The 18,785-nt window shown below is 31.1% G+C and overlaps 3 protein-coding genes across 4 annotated transcripts; 1 reads left to right on the top strand and 2 right to left on the bottom strand.

Moving 5' to 3' along the window:
- Positions 1 to 9: 9 nt before the first annotated feature.
- LOC126856990 (uncharacterized) lies at positions 10 to 1,314 on the bottom strand. The gene is made up of 3 exons (XM_050606051.1): positions 1,123 to 1,314; positions 383 to 546; positions 10 to 200 (listed from the first exon to the last, which is right to left on the bottom strand). Exons 1-3 carry the CDS (start codon positions 1,169 to 1,171, stop codon positions 141 to 143), a joined length of 273 nt encoding a protein of 90 aa, XP_050462008.1. The 5' UTR covers positions 1,172 to 1,314; the 3' UTR covers positions 10 to 140.
- A 681-nt stretch (positions 1,315 to 1,995) lies between these two features.
- Positions 1,996 to 4,019, bottom strand: LOC126856970 (GTP-binding protein Rheb homolog). Of its 2 annotated transcripts, none has more exons than XM_050606020.1 (6): positions 3,602 to 4,019; positions 2,990 to 3,108; positions 2,741 to 2,812; positions 2,424 to 2,631; positions 2,217 to 2,346; positions 1,996 to 2,151 (listed from the first exon to the last, which is right to left on the bottom strand). In XM_050606020.1, the coding sequence occupies exons 2-6, from the start codon at positions 3,036 to 3,038 to the stop codon at positions 2,062 to 2,064; spliced, it is 549 nt and encodes a 182-aa protein (XP_050461977.1). In that variant the 5' UTR covers positions 3,039 to 3,108; positions 3,602 to 4,019; the 3' UTR covers positions 1,996 to 2,061. The 2 variants fall into 2 exon arrangements, with proteins under 2 accessions (XP_050461977.1, XP_050461978.1); XM_050606021.1 differs by lacking the exon at positions 3,602 to 4,019 and adding an exon at positions 3,421 to 3,581.
- Positions 4,020 to 5,028: 1,009 nt separating this feature from the next.
- On the top strand, positions 5,029 to 7,975 carry LOC126856923 (phosphatidylinositol-3-phosphatase SAC1). Its single transcript, XM_050605942.1, has 8 exons — positions 5,029 to 5,328; positions 5,445 to 5,536; positions 5,611 to 5,951; positions 6,030 to 6,141; positions 6,238 to 6,581; positions 6,762 to 7,139; positions 7,410 to 7,577; positions 7,644 to 7,975. Exons 1-8 carry the CDS (start codon positions 5,291 to 5,293, stop codon positions 7,920 to 7,922), a joined length of 1,752 nt encoding a protein of 583 aa, XP_050461899.1. The 5' UTR covers positions 5,029 to 5,290; the 3' UTR covers positions 7,923 to 7,975.
- The last annotated feature ends 10,810 nt before the right edge of the window (positions 7,976 to 18,785 follow it).

The raw sequence follows: 18,785 nt of genomic DNA, 5'->3' as shown, positions 1-18,785 counted from the left end.
ACCCATTATAAATATTTATTGAGGAGAGTTATTGCATGTTACTCACACAATAAAGTACATAATATTCTCAACAATTGCATGTAGCCAAATTGCTTTTATATCTATTTTAATTAGCTAATATTTTATGTGAATGTTTATTTCTATTCAGCAGGTTCCTCAGGTGGTCCAAAATTAAAGAATATAATGCCCGAAAATTTTACCTAAAAATAAAATACAAAAATTATATATATGGTGCATAGACTCTTTAAATTTATAATCTATTAAAGATAAAATTGAGAATATAACAAAATTCTATTATAATATATATATACAATTGAGAAATATGAAATTATATTACGAGAGTTTATAATTCAACATATTATTTGAAAAAATTAATACATACAAAAGCTAGGGTAGCAACTAGTACAGAAACACCACCAATTAATTGAGCATTAAAAACTTTCTGTTTTGCATCATAATGCTCTTTCCAGCATCCCTGTGGTGTAGGTATTTCATCAAATGATGGTAATTTAAAATCCACTGCTTTTGAGCTGGCAGAACGAGTACCTTCACATAAAAAGATTACATGTTTAAAAAATATATAAATTTGTATAAATTTTTAAAAATTTGTATACATTTTTTTATATAAATATATCTATTTCTATCTTTGATAATATCATTAAGCTTGTATAAATATAAAATAATCAAAAATTTAATTGTAATTTTAAAAGCATTTTTGATAAATTTGGAATCATTTTTACAAAATATTAATACATTAAGTATGCAAATGATATAACTTTGAGAATCAATCTTAAAAAAATAAAATTAATTAAGCCAATGAATAGTTTGTTAAGTAATTATATTAGTTGCAATTTTATGTCATTATCAATTCTCTTACAATGAAAAAGTTAGCTGCTCAAAAATTTTAAGAAATAATTGACAGTAAATTGATAGATAAATCTACAATTAAAGATCAATTTTGTGGATAATTAAATTCTTTGTTTTTTATTGCAACATTTGTTACAGACTAACATTTAGCGACTGTTCACATGAAATAGCAGATATTATGTAAGGTTGATATATAATTGATTAAACCGTATGAGACATACGAAACAGTATATATCTAAAATGCAGAAATCTTACCATTTCTGGCCATGTTGCGTACAATAGGTCGCAATATTTGATTAAACATTTTGACGGGATTAATCTGCGTTTGATACAATTATGAAATTCGCGAAACGTTACACACGAGCCAAGTGAAATTTACGACAATACGATAAACCGATTCTAAAAAAAAGTACTCGGAAAATTCACGATGCAGAGAATATGGAATCATGTGAAGAGCAATTGCGCTTGACAAATTACGTAATGCCATCTTGCGACATTTTGAGTAGACAGTTTGTATTTCTTGTCGATAATTTTGATCACTTAGAAAACACTATTAGCAAATTTTAATTTTTAACATGTAAAGCAAAATACATATGAAATCAATATATATATAGTTTTATTTTGCATATTATTTATAAATTATAACTTATAATAGTAATTATAATAATAAACGGAAGCACGTTTATACATACGTATATAAGTGTATGTAAAAATTATGCTCTTTTAATTATTTTTTGATCGAATGTGGTTTTTTTTGTAAACTGTAATTTAATGTAAATATTGTAATCTAAATGTGTATGAAAAAAAATTTATATAGATTTACCTAAAATTAACTTAATTGATTGTTATATATATATATATATCTAATCTAATACATATTAAATTTACTTAAGATTTATATTAAATATAATTAAACATAAATTAAAATAATAATATAAAATGTCACTTTAATTATATAATCAGAACCGGAACATGAAAACCTATTAGTTATTCTATAAACATAATAACCATAAAATATTTTATGGTTATATGTATAAATAATATTATCTATTGTTACATTTGCATTTGCTTTTATATTTTTGAGATTTTTGTATTTGCGTCAGTGGGATTGTGAAGGTGTCAGAGATATAATGCCAATGTTTTTACCCAGTTTTACACATTTACATTTCTGTTAATGCCATTATTTCAGGCAATTCAACAAATAATGCAATTCGATTTTTCTTGTACATTTCCATTAGCTTTTTCAATCTCCATCAGCAATGTGTGAAAAATATCTGCAACAGACTATGTAAATCGCATTTAATAAGAAATCCACAGTTTACTTTAAAAAATGGAAAATCTATAGATACCTCATTTTGTTTTGCACTGGTTTCTAGAAATGCTGCATTCCAGGAATTTGCTAAGCGCTTTCCTTGGTCTGTTGTGATCATACGATCAACGTACAAATCTGTTTTGTTGCCCACTAATACAATTGGAACGCTGCAAATGATGTTACAATTTATAATTAGTCTGAATGAGAGCAAATATATGAGTATTTAGGAAACAAGATATCTTACTGAAGCTTTCCAGTAATGTCAAGTAGTTTGTCATAAATAATTTGTACAATTTCAAAACTCTTCGCACTAGTTATGCTGTATACCAGGACATAACCATGGATGTCCATGGAATACTGAGTAGGAAATATGCTATATTCATCTTGACCAGCTGTGTCTACTAATTTAAGTTCATAATCTTGACTATTTACTCGTGTACTTTTTGTAAATGCTAGAATATATAAGAAAATATTAGTACAATATTCAATCATTAAAAAAAAAAAATTTATATTTTTATAAATTACAAATTGAACTAAAATAAATACAAAAGTATTTCTTACTATTTTCTATTGTAGGATCATATGAATCCACAAATTGTCCCTCGACAAACTGTATACTAAGCGATGATTTACCTGTTAAAAATTAATATGGCATCATAATATTGTGCAATCTAGTTATCATTAACATAAGAGTCTGATAAGTGTAAAACACTATATAATAAAACAACTGCTAGTGCTTATGTTTCATTGTAGAAATCACAATTGATACATATCCATAAAAATGTGTAATATATATTATTCAGTTTTTACCTACGGATCTATAGCCCATAATAGCTATTTTTCTCTGTTTAGGTGGCATATTGTAGCATTTACAAACTGAAAAACAGTGAGAATGTTCAGCGAAAGCTGGTGCATAATCCAGTTACAACCTGTAAACAAGAGTAAATTTTGCAATTATTAAAAAAAAATTTACTATATCTCTATTAACATATCTAAATCCATATTATGATAATAAATCTAAAAACTATTTTAGAGCAATACTTTGTGTATGTGTTATAAAAAATGTTTTTTTTCTTTTTTTTTTTAAGAAAAAATTACTGGCTGGTAAAACAACAGAAGATATTGAATATAAACGGCGTCGCACATCATCTTTACATAATAACAATCGCAATCCAAAGATCTTTTATTTACGTTTACGGGCGATCTGTTTTTGACATGTTTTATTGGCAATGCAAACTTACTTCATTGAGTAAGTAAACAATTAATAAACGACATTGTTATCGACAATTAGCGCATATAGTATTATCCAAGAGTTCGACGATGAATTAACAATTGCTGAGCGACGATCTCACGAAAAATATTACGACAAAAAAAGAGAAAGGAAAAGAAAACTGAACAATATACGCATGGAGTTTATCTTACATGGATGCGTAACGCCCCTGGGTAGCGGACGACGTTTCCAAGAAATCACAATATAGATCGACACAACATAAGTTTGCAAGTCGCACTATGTCAGAACAAAAAAACAAATAACGCTTCCAACTACGCACTGTTTAACGTACTACGGACGCACGCGTACGTACAATGCAATGCACGAAGCGAGAGCGAGGGAACGAGAAAGAGAAAGAGAAAGAGAAAGAGAAAGAAAGAGAGAGAAAGAGAAAGAGAGAGAGAGAGAGAGAGAGAGAGAGAGAGAGAAAAGATGACGCCAATGACGTGTATATATATTACGTCGTGTCTGCCTTCGTCTAAAGTCTGATGCTTCCGGATGATTCTCGTACAAGAGAGAAGGGTGAGAGGATAGACAATTGACATTTTGACTATTGTAAATATGCGATAGAAATCCACGAGTTAGATTAAATTTGATCAAGTTTAATGAAAATCAAACTATTGAATGATAGTGGCTTGATAGCTTTAATTTAGAGGTCAAACATTGCGAAAAAACAAAAATGTTAAATAGCACCATTGCGTAATATTATAAACTAGTAACCTCCTTCCCCCCCTCCCGTAGAGACGAACAGTTTAGTATATTTTTTAAATCAACATTCATGATTTATAAATCTATATATTTTTATAGATGCGATCCGAAAATACGTAATTAAACGGAAAGACATACACGATGGCGACAAATATTGTATATAAATCAAATGCTGATGTCGAGCAAATGTTAATGTTGATCTGTTATCAATTGTAAATCAACTCTCTGTAAGTCTCCATACTTTTTAATTATATTCTTATAATTATAATCTTTATACATTCTTGTAGCCTTTCTTCTTTTATTTTTTCAAATTATGAGAATATTTTTATTTTATTGTAAGTATAATTCTATAGCAATAGAATTCTTAAAAAGAAGAAAGTAATTTATGTCATTATTTTTGATTCATATTTAAATTTCACGATGTTTATTTTGCATAATTAACAATTGATATATTTAAAATTTTTCCCATAAATGAGGAGACAAATAATGTTTATTTAATTTTAAGTATTTTAGATGATATTAGTAAAAAGAAAAATAAATCAATAAAAGAATAATAATATTTGTATGTGTGAAAAGACTATATCTATATGTATATAAAATGTTAAATCTTTTTTATTGCAATTTTTTGGCGCCAAATATGTCAAGCAAGCCAACTGATCGTTCGATAGAGTTTCTCAAAGCTTTTAGGGAATTTTTTAGAAAAATTTATAATTCTCTATTCGAGAGCGAATCAGTATGTTTGAAAAATTTTGTTTATGATATTGTAAAGGAGCCTTAATCTAGAAATAGATATCTAGAAATCTAGAGGCCAAACTAGGAAAAAATAGTTTATGGTATAACAATTGACCAATGAAGTTACTTTGGTTTTGATCAGTCTTTATAGTCCATGACTATGACAATCTTGAACAGCTTATATCATGTCAAGTTGGAGTTGATAAGAAGCCGACAATTAATTCATATTTAGTCGGATTATTGTTAATAATTCTCGTGCTTAAAACATATATATATATGTGTATATATGGGCCGCGTTTCGTCCGAAAATCGTAATTTCATTTTTCCGGCATTATTTTATTATTTTGTCGCTTGCCCGTCTATTCACTTAACGCACTTCAATTTACTCATTACTTGACGATATGATGCCAAATACGGACGTTTATGACAGTTTGTATCTGTGAGTAAGATATTATCATAGCAGATTTTGTTTTTTCATGTAAAATATAAAAAAAATATATACCTATTGTCAATTTAATTTTTTTGCGCTGATTATTAATTTTGTTATCTGCCAAGGTACGCGACACCAGAGAAGTTTTTTGTGGAGCCGGTCGGAACTAAAGTCCTGCTAGTGGTTGATAGAGTGAGTCAGCAAATCTATACGCAAGGTAATTTGTCACTAATATATGTTTTCTTAAATTAGTCTGACAAGTTAATAATATATTTTTGCTTCTTCTCTCAGTTGGTACAGCTAGTCAAATTCCAACAACTGCCAGTCGTAGAAAGATATGGGGACTGGTAGGGACCATACGTCTTTTGGCATGTCGTTATCTCATCGTTATTACGGATGCTCAAATATGTGGTACTATAGCTGGGCATAACATCTATAAGATATCATCGACAGAAGTGATACCTTATACAAGATCGACTTTACATTTGACTGAAAAACAGGTGCAAAATAATGCCATATACTTGGAGATGGTGAAATCAGTCTTGAATACACCGTACTTTTACTTCAGTTATACCTATGACCTCAGTCATACCATGCAGAGGTTGCATAATACAACACCTGAATTTTTGCAAGTAAATACATTATTATATATTTTTCAGTGTTTTGTATAATGCTAAACAGTTTTAGAATATAAATACGTCCTTATTTAGATGCCGCTTCACGACAGAGCAGATCCCAGGTTTGTATGGAACGCCTATCTCCTGCAGGACTTAAGTGCAAGACCAGAGCAATACAAATTCTGTTTGCCCATCATTCATGGCTGTATCCTTTGATATACATATCATTCTTCATATCAGATGTAAAGTCAGATGTAAACATGCATTTTTTTTTAATGACCTTAACAATTGACTTATGCAGTCGTCTCGCTAAATACGGTGGTTGTGAACGGTATCGCATTCAATTGGGGCATTATCTCTAGACGTAGTGTGCATCGTGCTGGCACGAGATTATTTTCGCGTGGTATAGATGCCACGGGCAACGTTTCCAATTATGTGGAGACGGAGCAGCTAATCGAAGTAAACGGCGATCGCAGTTCTTTTGTGCAAACGCGCGGATCCATTCCTCTGTTTTGGTATCAAGCACCAAATTTAAAGTACAAGCCGAAGCCACAAATCAGTCCACATGAAGATCATCAAAGTGCTTGTGCGCGACACTTCGATGTTCAGATCTTTCACTATGGAAAGCAAATCTTAGTGAATTTGGTAAATCTCCTTCTTTTTGACACATAACATTTGAACATTATGAAAATGTTTATATACATAAAAAAATAATTAAAATTTTGAATAATACACTAAACAAGAATTATTTAAAAAATGTCTTATTATGAAAACTATTATTTTATTTGCTTATAAAACTTTTTATACTATTAACATTTTGAACAGATCAATCAATGTGGGCCAGAAGCAGTACTTGAAAATGCATATCGCAATTTAGTCCAAAGAATAAATAATCAAAACATTCGATATGAGGCTTTTGACTTTCATGCAGAATGTAACAGAATGAAGTGGGACAAATTGAATACTTTATTGGACCGACTAGCTCATGATCAGGAACAAATGGGATATTTCCTATTATTGAGAGATGGAACATTGCTTTCGGCTCAGGATGGCGTTTTTCGTACAAATTGCGTTGATTGCCTAGACCGAACAAATGTTGTACAAAGCATGCTGGCAAAGCGAGTTCTTAATGAAGTATTGAGTAGGTTAGAAATACTTAGAAAGGTGGAGGATCATCCTGCATTTGAAAATCTTTTTAAACAAGTAAATATCAAATTATTTTTTTTCAGGCGCAATAATAGGAACTTAATTTCTGAAACATTTAAGATTAAGTAAAATATAATAAAAAATATTTATAATTAATATTTATATATATATATATATATATATATATATATATATATATATTAATTAAGAAGTTTTTATGAAAGATAATGATATACGCATATATACATAATATACACATATACACTTATACACTTATGCAATAAAAAAATATAGTCAATTAAAAAACAATTTTGTTAATGTTTTTAGGTTTGGGCCGATAATGCGGACGTGATAAGTATCCAATATTCCGGCACGGGAGCGTTGAAGACGGATTTCACGCGAACTGGAAAACGTACTAATTTGGGCGCGATGAAAGACGGTCTAAATTCGCTAACGAGATATTACAAGAACAATTTTACCGATGGATACAGACAGGTCAGTTGAATTTTGAAAACTTTTTTACATCTCTTTTTCGGTGATATAACAATCTTTACGTTATAGGATTCGATGGAGCTTTTTCTGGGTCGCTATATAGTACAGGACGGCGAATGCACTTCCATTCAATGTCCTTTGGAATCCGAGCGAAATTGGCGTTACGCTACATTCCCGCTCGTTCTCTTAGTTGCATCCTCGATGTTAGTCGCTCATATAATATTACCATCGCGATATACAACGGAAATATTACTTTATATGTTATTCTGGGGTGCCATGGTGGCCGGCACCTTTGCTACTATTATCCACCATGGCAAGCAATATGTCGATAAGCCAAAATTACTTTAGAATTAATTAATAATTCCATAAAATTTTAAATTACATATAGATATATATATATATATATATATATATATATATATATATATATATATATATATATATATATATATTGTACAATGTTGATAATCGACGGCGAAAAGCAACTAGTAGAATTCTATTAGTTTTGCACAATTATTTGTTAAAAGATCAATCGGTATCTTGGTTTTTTATCATGGCACATAGATCTCATCGTGTGAAGTAATAACAAGACTTACCTCTGAAAAAAATTAACATTTTCATCTCTGGCGATATTATTCGCGTTTCACTGCAAGATGAGTAGAAATGATCGTATTCGTTAAATGCATTTTTATTGGTGACACAAGGTATATGTCAGGCCATGATATCTCTTATACGAATTATCATTATGGTATCATTTTTACATTTTTCACATGATAGGTAGTGGAAAATACAGTTTTCGAATAATTCTCGTTCCATAGGATTTGTTTGATATTTGGACGAGTTCTTATAAAGTAATGTGTTGTAAAGAATTAGGCTTTTGGTCTCCGGCAGTTTACGTGAGTAGGGCTAACCGCAGGTTGTGCTCAGCACCTACCGTCCATAGATAATCTGCAGCTGGTTTCCGGTTTCGGAATATAAAAAGGTTTAAAAAATCTTTCTCACAATTTTTCCGATTTTGACCAATACATTACAATTTTTTTCTATAAAAGTGCAAAGTGATTTGAAATTATTCTTTTATAGTGAATAAGTTTTTGAATTCAGGAAAATAAAATATTTCTTATATACATAAGAAAATTTTTTATCTTATGATTGTTTTTGATACAATGAATATATCACTGAAAATTTTTATAATTATTATTTAAAAAGATATAATTTTAAATAATTTTTCTTTCTAAGTGTTCCTTTTTTCATTGCAATAGAATTATCGATTATTTTTGTGAAAGGCGACTAAAAATAATTGCATCACAGAGCTAAAATTTTATTTATTTATTTTTTCAAATTAAAAAATTTTGAATAAATTTTATTTGTTAAACATTAAATTTTTTTTATGAAAATAATATTTGAAAAGAAGATTTTCTATAGATATCTCAATGAAATAATTAAAATCATATGCGATAAATAAAGATTTCATTCAAACTTCTTTGTAATAAAGATCAACTTTTTTATTTGAGTACTTTTTATCGAACTTGAAAGGAATCTAGATAATTGAAATTCACTTGTATAAATGAACTGAATGCGTCGCTGGCGATTTGTTACGGGCATTGGTGATTTGCAAAATGTTCATGAAATAGAATTAACGTAAATAAATCAAGAGCCAAACGCGTGAAATCGAATATGAATTTCCATAGGCATGGAATCTTGAGCCAAAGTACATACCGTTTTTAGGATATATGTATATTGTATTTTACTGTACATCTGCAACACACGATTACGAATTATATCGTCTATTTAAATGTAGAAAAATGTCAGGATGAGAGAGTATTTTTTAATATTTCAAAGATAGGTCTTTCTCTCGTCATGTTAAAAAAAATCTTAAGCAGACGGTTGAGTTTACTCGTCAATAAATATTAATATATCTTTCTTGTGGATTTTTGGACTGTAATGTTACCATAAATAGATGAATTATACAAACATATATCGTGTACAAAATGTATCAATATATAATGTTTTACTCTTATTTATTTTCATTTTATTATGAGTTTAAGTTTTTTTTTTCCACAAAAATAGAATATTTTAGAAAGTCCACTAGAAATCCCATTTCCATCTAAAACTAGAATACTAAAAGTAGAGAATCCTTTCACATTTTCCTTTCGATATTATATATATGAAGTGATGTCACCGCATGTCTCATCGGACGTAAATTTGAATATGCGTTCCGTATCCCATTCACAATCAGCGCAATCGTTCGTAATCCACCTCGTGATACTCGCAATTCGACCAGCCGTGCAACCTGCAAAATGTACGCCCCGCCGTTTATCACCTCGCTATTCTTCTGTCTCGTTTTCTCCCTTTTCCATAAATCCGCTTTATAATTTCGGGTTTACAGTAATGCGCGTCCTCGCGCGTATCGTACGGGCGCGAGAAGGAAGATGTAATCGTTTATTATCTCGGCGACGAGAATCCGCGGGATATTTTTGCGCGAGTGTAAAAACGGTGTCGGGGGTGGAAGAAGAGTTACGTGGGTCATTTACCATTTGTATTAAAGTAGATCGGTCGACACGGGATGCGCGAGCCTTTGTCTCGCTGAAACGGTACGAAATGCCCTTTATGTAGCTTATATTTTAGACATGTAATTCGACCATTGTGTGCAGTAATTATGTGGGATTGCGATCGTGCATCTAAAGGTATAATTAAACGAAATAGCACGTACGTGATCTCTTATCGTGTATTCCAGCGTTAAAATAATTTCTAATATAAGAAAGAGAGAAAATTTGTGTGTATCTTCACAAAATTTTCTCTTCGATCTTGATATAAATTATAAATCTGTTTAAGGTCTTTCGTTTATTTTTCTCTTTTTAGACAAAATTATTCATCTTTTACATTTAAATGTCGTCTTTTTTTTAACTGCATTAAAAATTCTAGAATTTTCTTTGGAAAAGGAGAAAGAAAAAGAGAATTTTATCAATTATTCGAAATTTTGAAAACTCGGAAATTCGTACACGAACATATGGTAGAAACAGCCAGCACATAGAATTTTCTTCGACCGTCGGTTTCGCAATGAAACTTCCGTTGTTCAAAACAGACGGTCAATCCTTGAAGAAAGCTCGCTTTATTGAACGCTGAAAGCAAATTGTAGTTTTCAGAACAAAACGCGCTTTTATATTGGACTTTTTATATTTAGAAAAAATAACGTTATATTTTTTTACTATCTCTTCTACATTTTCAGATAAGCACAAGGACTTGTTAAACTCAATTGTTTTTCAATTTTTTTTTTTAATTTTTTTGAGACAAAGCTTAAAGAAACGAAGGAAATTCAGACATCAAATGAATAGGATTAGAGAGTTAATCGAATTGTTTTTATGAAGAACTCAATCTTTAATTAATGGCAGTTTAACTTATTTTTATAGTACTCTTTCTTTTTGTTTCATTTTTTTATGTAATATTGTATCTTTTATACACTTGTTGAATTTTACGCAAATATTTGTATTTTATTAACTACGCCATTTAATTTTTAATTTAATTAGTTTAATACAATTATTAACACTGCGTGTATTTTAAATAATTAGAAAAGGTATAAACATCTAGCTAATATAGTAATTTTTTTAGTACCAAGTACAAGTAGGTCAATGCTAATGTTTCGTCGTTGCGAAATAAACCAATAACATGTGTTGCTATAAAGTTGGAATCTGGAACGACGAGATATCGGATTTTTGCACAATTGTTTTCTGATTAGCTTGGAATAGAGGATTTTTAATTGATTTTGATTATGGACGCAATATGGTATCAATTCAAGATAAACATATACCCTATTCTATAAAGTTAGATATATCTTAAAATATGGATATAATTGTTAAAATTTTAAATCTTTTCTAAAGAATTTTAAATACATTTTTTATTCTTTAAAACGATACATTAAGAAAAATTCTAATGATTCTAATGATTAAATGTATAAAAGAGAAAGCCAAAGAGGAATATGGAATGCCAAACTCATGTTTTCGTTATATGTAAATATCTAATAATTTTGTATTTTCAATTATATATTTCAATTATACTTGTTTTGAATCATAATTGATTTAAATTATAATTCAAATATATATATATATATATATATATATATATATATATATATATATATATATATGACAAATACATATGACATCTCCGACGAAATTATAGATAGATAGTCTGAATTTTAATTTTCAATCGAGATGTTTCAACGATTAAAATGTTGAAATTGAGAGAGAGAGAGATTAAAAAATCTTTTCAGTCTTTTGTTTAATCATAAATTTGTTAAGAAATGTTAATTTGACAGCCCATCAATTTTTAATGCTTCATCAACTTTTAAATTAATTAGAAGTCAAAGATCGTAATTTTTAGTATTAATAGATGATGGAAGATAAATTGCAAGGAGCCTTCAAAAATTTCATAGATATTATATTACATGTTCTAAGGAATTAATCTACCATGATCTTAAAGCTAGAAAATTAGGAATTCGTAAATTGCTGGAATAATTTTATTTCGTCACTGTTAATGCAGGTGAATATTATGCATATATAAGATAATATGAATCTAAAAAACAATCTCGGGAAACATATATATTGGACTAATAATGTCAATGCACTATATATATGAAATCATAAGCTATATAAGATTCATATCGAATATTATCTTATCTGCCAGACGTACGTCAGATGTACACGTTGGAATTGTTTTGTAAAAGTAAAATAATATTAATAATTTATGTAGGCAAATGCGCGGTATCGTTGCTTTACAACTTTTTAGATAAGGTGTTGTCGAGTATATCGTCCTCATTTACAATATGTCAACTGATGCAGAATGACGATCCAGAATGACTGATCTACATGCACTTCATGTTTTACTGAGCTGACACATATATTCCATGCTTGCTCGAAAAAAATCAAAATTCAGTTTAGAGGCTCAAATTAAAAAGAGCGGAATTTCTCCTCTTGTATGCGTTATTACTTTCAGCGGCGAGTTTTGGTAGATATTTCGAGCAAAATTGAAAAATGGCTTGCCTAAATTCCAAATTTTTTTATATAAAATATTAAAAAATATTAAATAATAAAAAATATATATATATATGTATATATTTTACATTTCAAATATAATTATTATATATAAAAAAATATGATTTATAGTTGCAAAATTATGAGGATAATATTTTCGACAAATTACGAGCCGTAATTAGAAAATTATAAAACAATAATACTTAATAATAATATATTTAAATGCAAATCTACATGAATTATGTGTGTATGTGTGTGTGTGTGTGTGTGTGACCATCGACGAATTATTGTTTTTATAAAACAATTCCAAAATTGAAGAAATCGAAACAAAATTTTAATCATAATAATAAATATGTTATTGATATTTCGCATTGATGTATGAGTAAGATTTGTATTTCTTATGTTTGATTTATTATTAAAATCATTAATTTGCCCTAGATTAAATTCATCTGCATTAAATTCATCTGCATTTAATTTCATCGCGATTAATTTTTACGGAGCGCGAATTCGTCATATGCGATTTCGTGTGTGATTTCCGCCGCGTGTCAGCCTATGTGATTGCAATTTTCCTGGTTTTCATTCATTTATTTTGACCATTGACAGCAAATTGCAAAAATAGGTAGGGCGAACAACATCATTTTCGTGTGCGAAACTTTTCGGTAGCTTTGAGTTTTTGACAAACGGCCGTCGATAATTGGATTCGTTTTATAAAGTTCAACGAAACGCCGAGATGCCTTTCCACATCCCCCGCGTCCTCTTCATCCCCTTTTACCCAGACCGTTCTCCAGTCGCTCGCTATTAATTGGAGATGGCGGTGGATGAATCGAGAGTCTGCGGGGGTATGGATTCGAGGTCGGTCGGGGTGATTAATTTGATTCAATTACAAATCGGAGCAGATCCGGGGCATCGATTTTATTACCATTTTGCCGGTATATTCATTCTTCCGTCCGCGGTCTGTCGATTTTTCTCACTCTGAAAAAAGGGAGCGATAGCGGGATTGACTTCGAGAGATATTATCTAGATTTCGCGGTTATTAGTCGAAGAGCATATCAGTCTTGACGAGCGTCAAATCAATATGAAATATTATAAACGGAAATACAACCTCTCTTTTATTTTTCGAAATTCCCATGAGAGTGATTATTTTTTTATTTCAATATTTTATATATCAAATATATTTTTTTCAAAAAGAGCATCTTACGAAAAAATATATAGAATATTTTTATTAACATTCTTCATATTTTTGTGAAGTTGATCTTATCTTTTAAAAAATTAATTTTTTTTTTTAAGTTATAATGCACCTTGCAGAGTTATAGTTAATTTTAATAAAAAATTTATTTTATTAATAAAAAAAAAATGAAATGCCAATTTTGCAGAGGTATAATCTCTCATGCCTGGATGGAGATGTTGAAAAGAAGAATACACACAAAATATTTTATTAGACAAAATATTTTCTTCCATTATCTTCTCTGTCTATAAAAAAATCATTGAAAAAAATTATTACAGTTTTTTTAAAAATTATACACGATCTGCGGAGAGTGTGGATTCGAAGAAGACGCGCATATCTACCTTTTGCTTCCTTTCATCGCAATCTTTCAAAAGAATACACGCGTGTCCCTCGTTCCAGCTGCGTGGCACGCGTTTATTCGCGCGCGGGTGCCAGCACGTATGTACGTCGGTTAGGTACCTACTTACGGCAGCTTCTGTGATACATGGAGGTCGCACCTAAATTTCCCCGGGGAGTCGTACGTCTCTTGGCGGCCTTATCCTCTCTCTCTCTCTCTCTCTTTCTCTCTCGACAACCCTCCGTATTTTCTCCCCGTCTAGCCCTTGCTCTTTCGACTTTCGCGTTCTCTTCCTCTCCGACCTCCTGCCTCTTCTTCTCCAGCCAACCATCTCGCGTTCTCGCGAGCGTTCGCGCGTTCATTTGGCCGACGTGTTTCCGCATTCGGCGGTGATTCTGGCTCGTTCGCCGCACTCTCGTGCCGAGTCCACGTGGAATTATCAAGATTGCGGTCCGCGGAGACGGTGCTAATGGATTTCGAGATATTACTCCGGCTAAACTATACACACGAAATAACGTAATGTAAACATGTATGTGAAGGATCGTACGTTTGCGTGAACCTGTACATAGCTTTGAATGTATCCGTGAATAGACGTACGTAGCCGTGACTCGTTAGAGATCCAAGACTGCAGTTTCCGAGATTATCAATTATGTCCTTTTATAAGTTGTGAGTTAATTATTAATTGTTCAGACTGATGTGGAGGTCGCACCACAATAGGCAAAAGAATAGATAAAGAAATAAATAAAAAAATAGATTTACTATGTCGATATTTTTTGTTAAGGAATAAAATAAATTATCATTATTATTTCTATATTGAAAGGAAACCCGAATAATTATACAAAATTTTTTGTACTCTGTTCTTAAACGTATTGTTTTCCCTCCACTCGTCTGATTATAAATATCTGTTTCTACTTGTCTTTCTTTATCCTTTTCGGCGAATCTTTTTCAATTTTTCGAAATCCTTGCAATGTGGCTACTATTCACGTTAAAATATATATGTCATATTTGCATATGTTTCTTTGTTTCTTGAGAGTATATCTTGTCTTCAGAATTTTATTTGTATATTTTTTTATAAAAAGAAGAAGAGGTAAAGTCCGGTTAGCAATATCTACATATCCTCCAATATTGAAATATGGTATATGTTTCGGTATGAAAACAAAAAAAAAGAAAAAAGAAAATATATAACGTTTCTTATATTAGCTGAAGTTATATCTTCCATAGAAAAATATAACAGTGAAAGCGACATGTAACACCTTTCCTTCAAGATGGTCGCGGAAGTGGATTTACAGCCGAGGGTAGTTTTACGTGCGTCACCCTTTCGCTACGCGCGAATAACCGTAGATCATTGTGTGTATGTGTGTGTGTGTATGTGTGTGTGCCTGTGTATAGATACCTTGTAACATCGAATTCGGAATGGCGACTATAAAAGCCCGACTTAAAGGACGCGGTAGTTCGCCACAATTTCCTCGAGATTGACGCACAACCAGTTCTTCAGATTATTAAATTTTACGAAGAGATCTTAAAATTGAAAAAAGGAAGGGAATATTAGACGATCCGGCTTATCTAAATGTACAAAGATACATGGGGCGTAATATAATTTTGTTTATGATAAATTACGTGTTTATTTGTCTTTTTGCTTCTATAATTAATTATTTTATTTTGAGAGTTAAATCGTAAAGTAACTATAGAAAAATAAATTTATGCTTTATTAATTCCCCTTATTTTTTGTAAGATCAATTTATGTGTATGAAAAAATTTGTATAATTTTTATTACTAAAGAAATAATCTTTACTTTCTCTAAAAATGTGAAGACATTGTTTATTTTAGTTACTTTCGTTTTAATATCGAGAAAAGTATTTTTGATGTGATTGTACATATCGATTGATTTACTCGGAGCTCATCACGTCACGTCACGAATAAGGACTTAAGGTCAACATCATGACCCTCGGACAAATGTCGGGTCTGAATTATCCCTATAGAGTTATAGAGAATCGGTATGGTTAAACGAAGCAATTTGTAGACTATCCTTTGCGCGCCCACGCGATTCCGCTGATTCATGAATTAAACAGCGCCGCTTCGTTTTGCTGCGGGTGCGTGTGCGAGAATATGCAGAGGGTTTATTCGTATACGAGTATCTGTACGTACGTGCGATATGCGTTACTGCTACTCGATGTTTTTTCACCACTATAAACGGCGAAAAATGATCGAGGATAACAGGGAGGAAAATGGAATCGAGCCAATTACTGTGTTTTAGTATTGCACTTGCCTTCGTAGTTGGACCCTTGTTGGCCCGAAAAGAAGTCAGAAAGGGAGAGGCGATAAAAAAAAGATAGAAAAAATTTTGTGGCGTTTTTACAATATAATTGTAATCTTTTTTTTTTTATCGAGGAGCGGTTGATGTATCATTTATGATGAGAATTTAATACATATTTTTGTGAGCGAGATAAATTGGATTAATTCTGCTTTCTACATTTTGTAGCTTTAGCAGAAATAAATATTTATATAGGTATTTTAAAAATAATAATAATATAATTTTGATTACATTGAATATGTTATTAATTTTAGTAATTAAATTTAGTACCAATTTCTAATAAGCATAAATTTAAATAATATATTTAAATGTCGGTTTATATATTTTCTGAAACTTTTAGGGCAAATTCATTGCACAGATAAAAATATATATTATGTTTGCACAAGATGAGAATGTGTATGTGATATATATTTTGTTTTTTACAGATTACTATTAATTAAATCAAGTTTTACATCGTGTATTATAAATACGATATATATATTACATTAATTATTATGTTGATGCGCGATAATTGTTGTGTGTATTGTATTTGATAGATTCGCCGTAAGGCAAGCATGACAATGAAGAGCAGCATTTTTGCAAAAATACGACAGTTTATACGGCATAGAGAAACGATGAAACAATTGATAAAAAAATATTTAACAATCGAATTAAGCGCTCGACTAACGCGTGCTTATATAAACCGACAGCGTATACCGACTCGAAATATTTGTTATTTTTCAATAAAACGTTACCAACACTGCTGCGCTGCCTAGCTGGCTATTTTTTATTTATATCAGTAACGCGCGTCAGTATTAACGCCGACGTTATTACGGTAATACTATTTGCACTACCACGTCCGCGAGTAAGCAAACGGGGTTTATAGAACGTCGAATGGAAACGAAAGCGAGCGCACGGCCCGCTGATTACAAAATGCAATTAATTAATGATTACTCACCGGAGAACTCGGTACACCACGGTCACTGGATATCACTGCCGGTGCAAAGTTTCCGGTGAGCTGAGCGTGCTATCTAACCGGAGTAGTGGACACAACCAGCAGGCGAATAGCTGTCGCCGGTATAACTTGGCCAGGACTTTGTCGCGAGACATGTCGACTATTTCGACTAACGCTCGTCACATTGTACGTTGTACGTATACCGGCTACCCACACTGTATCTCGTCAATTTACTCGAAGTCGCTACGATGTACACCAGTACCAGCAAGAATGGCAGCTCGACCGCAAAGATGTATCTTGTTGGCGATACCTTCAAGGACGCTCCGTGCATCAACTTGAGCACTGAATTAACTCAAAGGATTATACGTGAAATTTTACAACTAACACGTATTGAGATCTGATAAGATTAATTGATGGAATCTATAATTTCAATAATGATATGATATGATCTGACACTGTTACAAATGTGTTCATAATTTAATTTATTTCATTATTAATTACGAAATGTAAAAGTCTCAAATATTTTAAATCTTTGAGTAAAAACCATTTGTGTATCTACTTATCGCTTATCGCGCGTCGGATCAAAGTGAGACTTTTTATTTCGTGAAAACATCTAGAGATGCATTTATATTGAAATCAAATCGGAACAAAGTTGCTCATTAATTAAATTTTTCTTGTCTCTTGTACCTTAAAGGCTTGAAGGCTTGAGGCATAAAATTGTGCAAACACGTTATATTTAAAAAAATCTCAAAATATTTGATAATATTTCACACACATTATAATTGAGGTCAATTATTTTTCATTCTCGTTCGGCCGTGTCATATCAATATTGTTTAACGAAAATTTCGAGATATTATTATTTATAACATTTCAAATTTTATAGCTAAAATTTTTTACAACTTAATGCCAAATGAAGAAATCTAAGATGAAATAAGAATGACCACGCAGAAAAGCAAACTTTTACTATCGATTTATATTCCGGAAGTTTAATTTATGAGCAACTTTATTTAGATTTGATTTCAATACAAATGCATCTCTAGACATTTTCACGAAATAAAAATTTTGAATTTTGAGCTGTTTTTAGATAAGGGATAAATAGGTGATTTTTCTGATAATAATTTCTTGCTTACGTTTAAAAGTGGAGGAGGAAAAGAGAGAGATTGAAAAATGTATGTTGCAGATAAAACAGATCTTTTGCGGAAATCTCCGCGTACAAACAAAGTGACGCATGTAGGATGGAAGAGATGGGGAGGGAAATTGTATAGTAATTACTTTAATGACGCTGCAGGATGACGTCGTCGTTTTCTCGCATGTAGGAGTAGGATGCGCCAAAGTTTGTTGTTTCAACATTCCTGCGGTATTCGACGATCGTCACCC

The sequence above is a fragment of the Cataglyphis hispanica genome, chromosome 20 (assembly GCF_021464435.1).
Source record: "Cataglyphis hispanica isolate Lineage 1 chromosome 20, ULB_Chis1_1.0, whole genome shotgun sequence".
NCBI classification, from domain to species: Eukaryota; Metazoa; Arthropoda; class Insecta; order Hymenoptera; family Formicidae; genus Cataglyphis; species Cataglyphis hispanica.
Note: the sequence above shows the minus strand (reverse complement) of the source record. Positions and strands in the feature narration are given on the sequence as shown.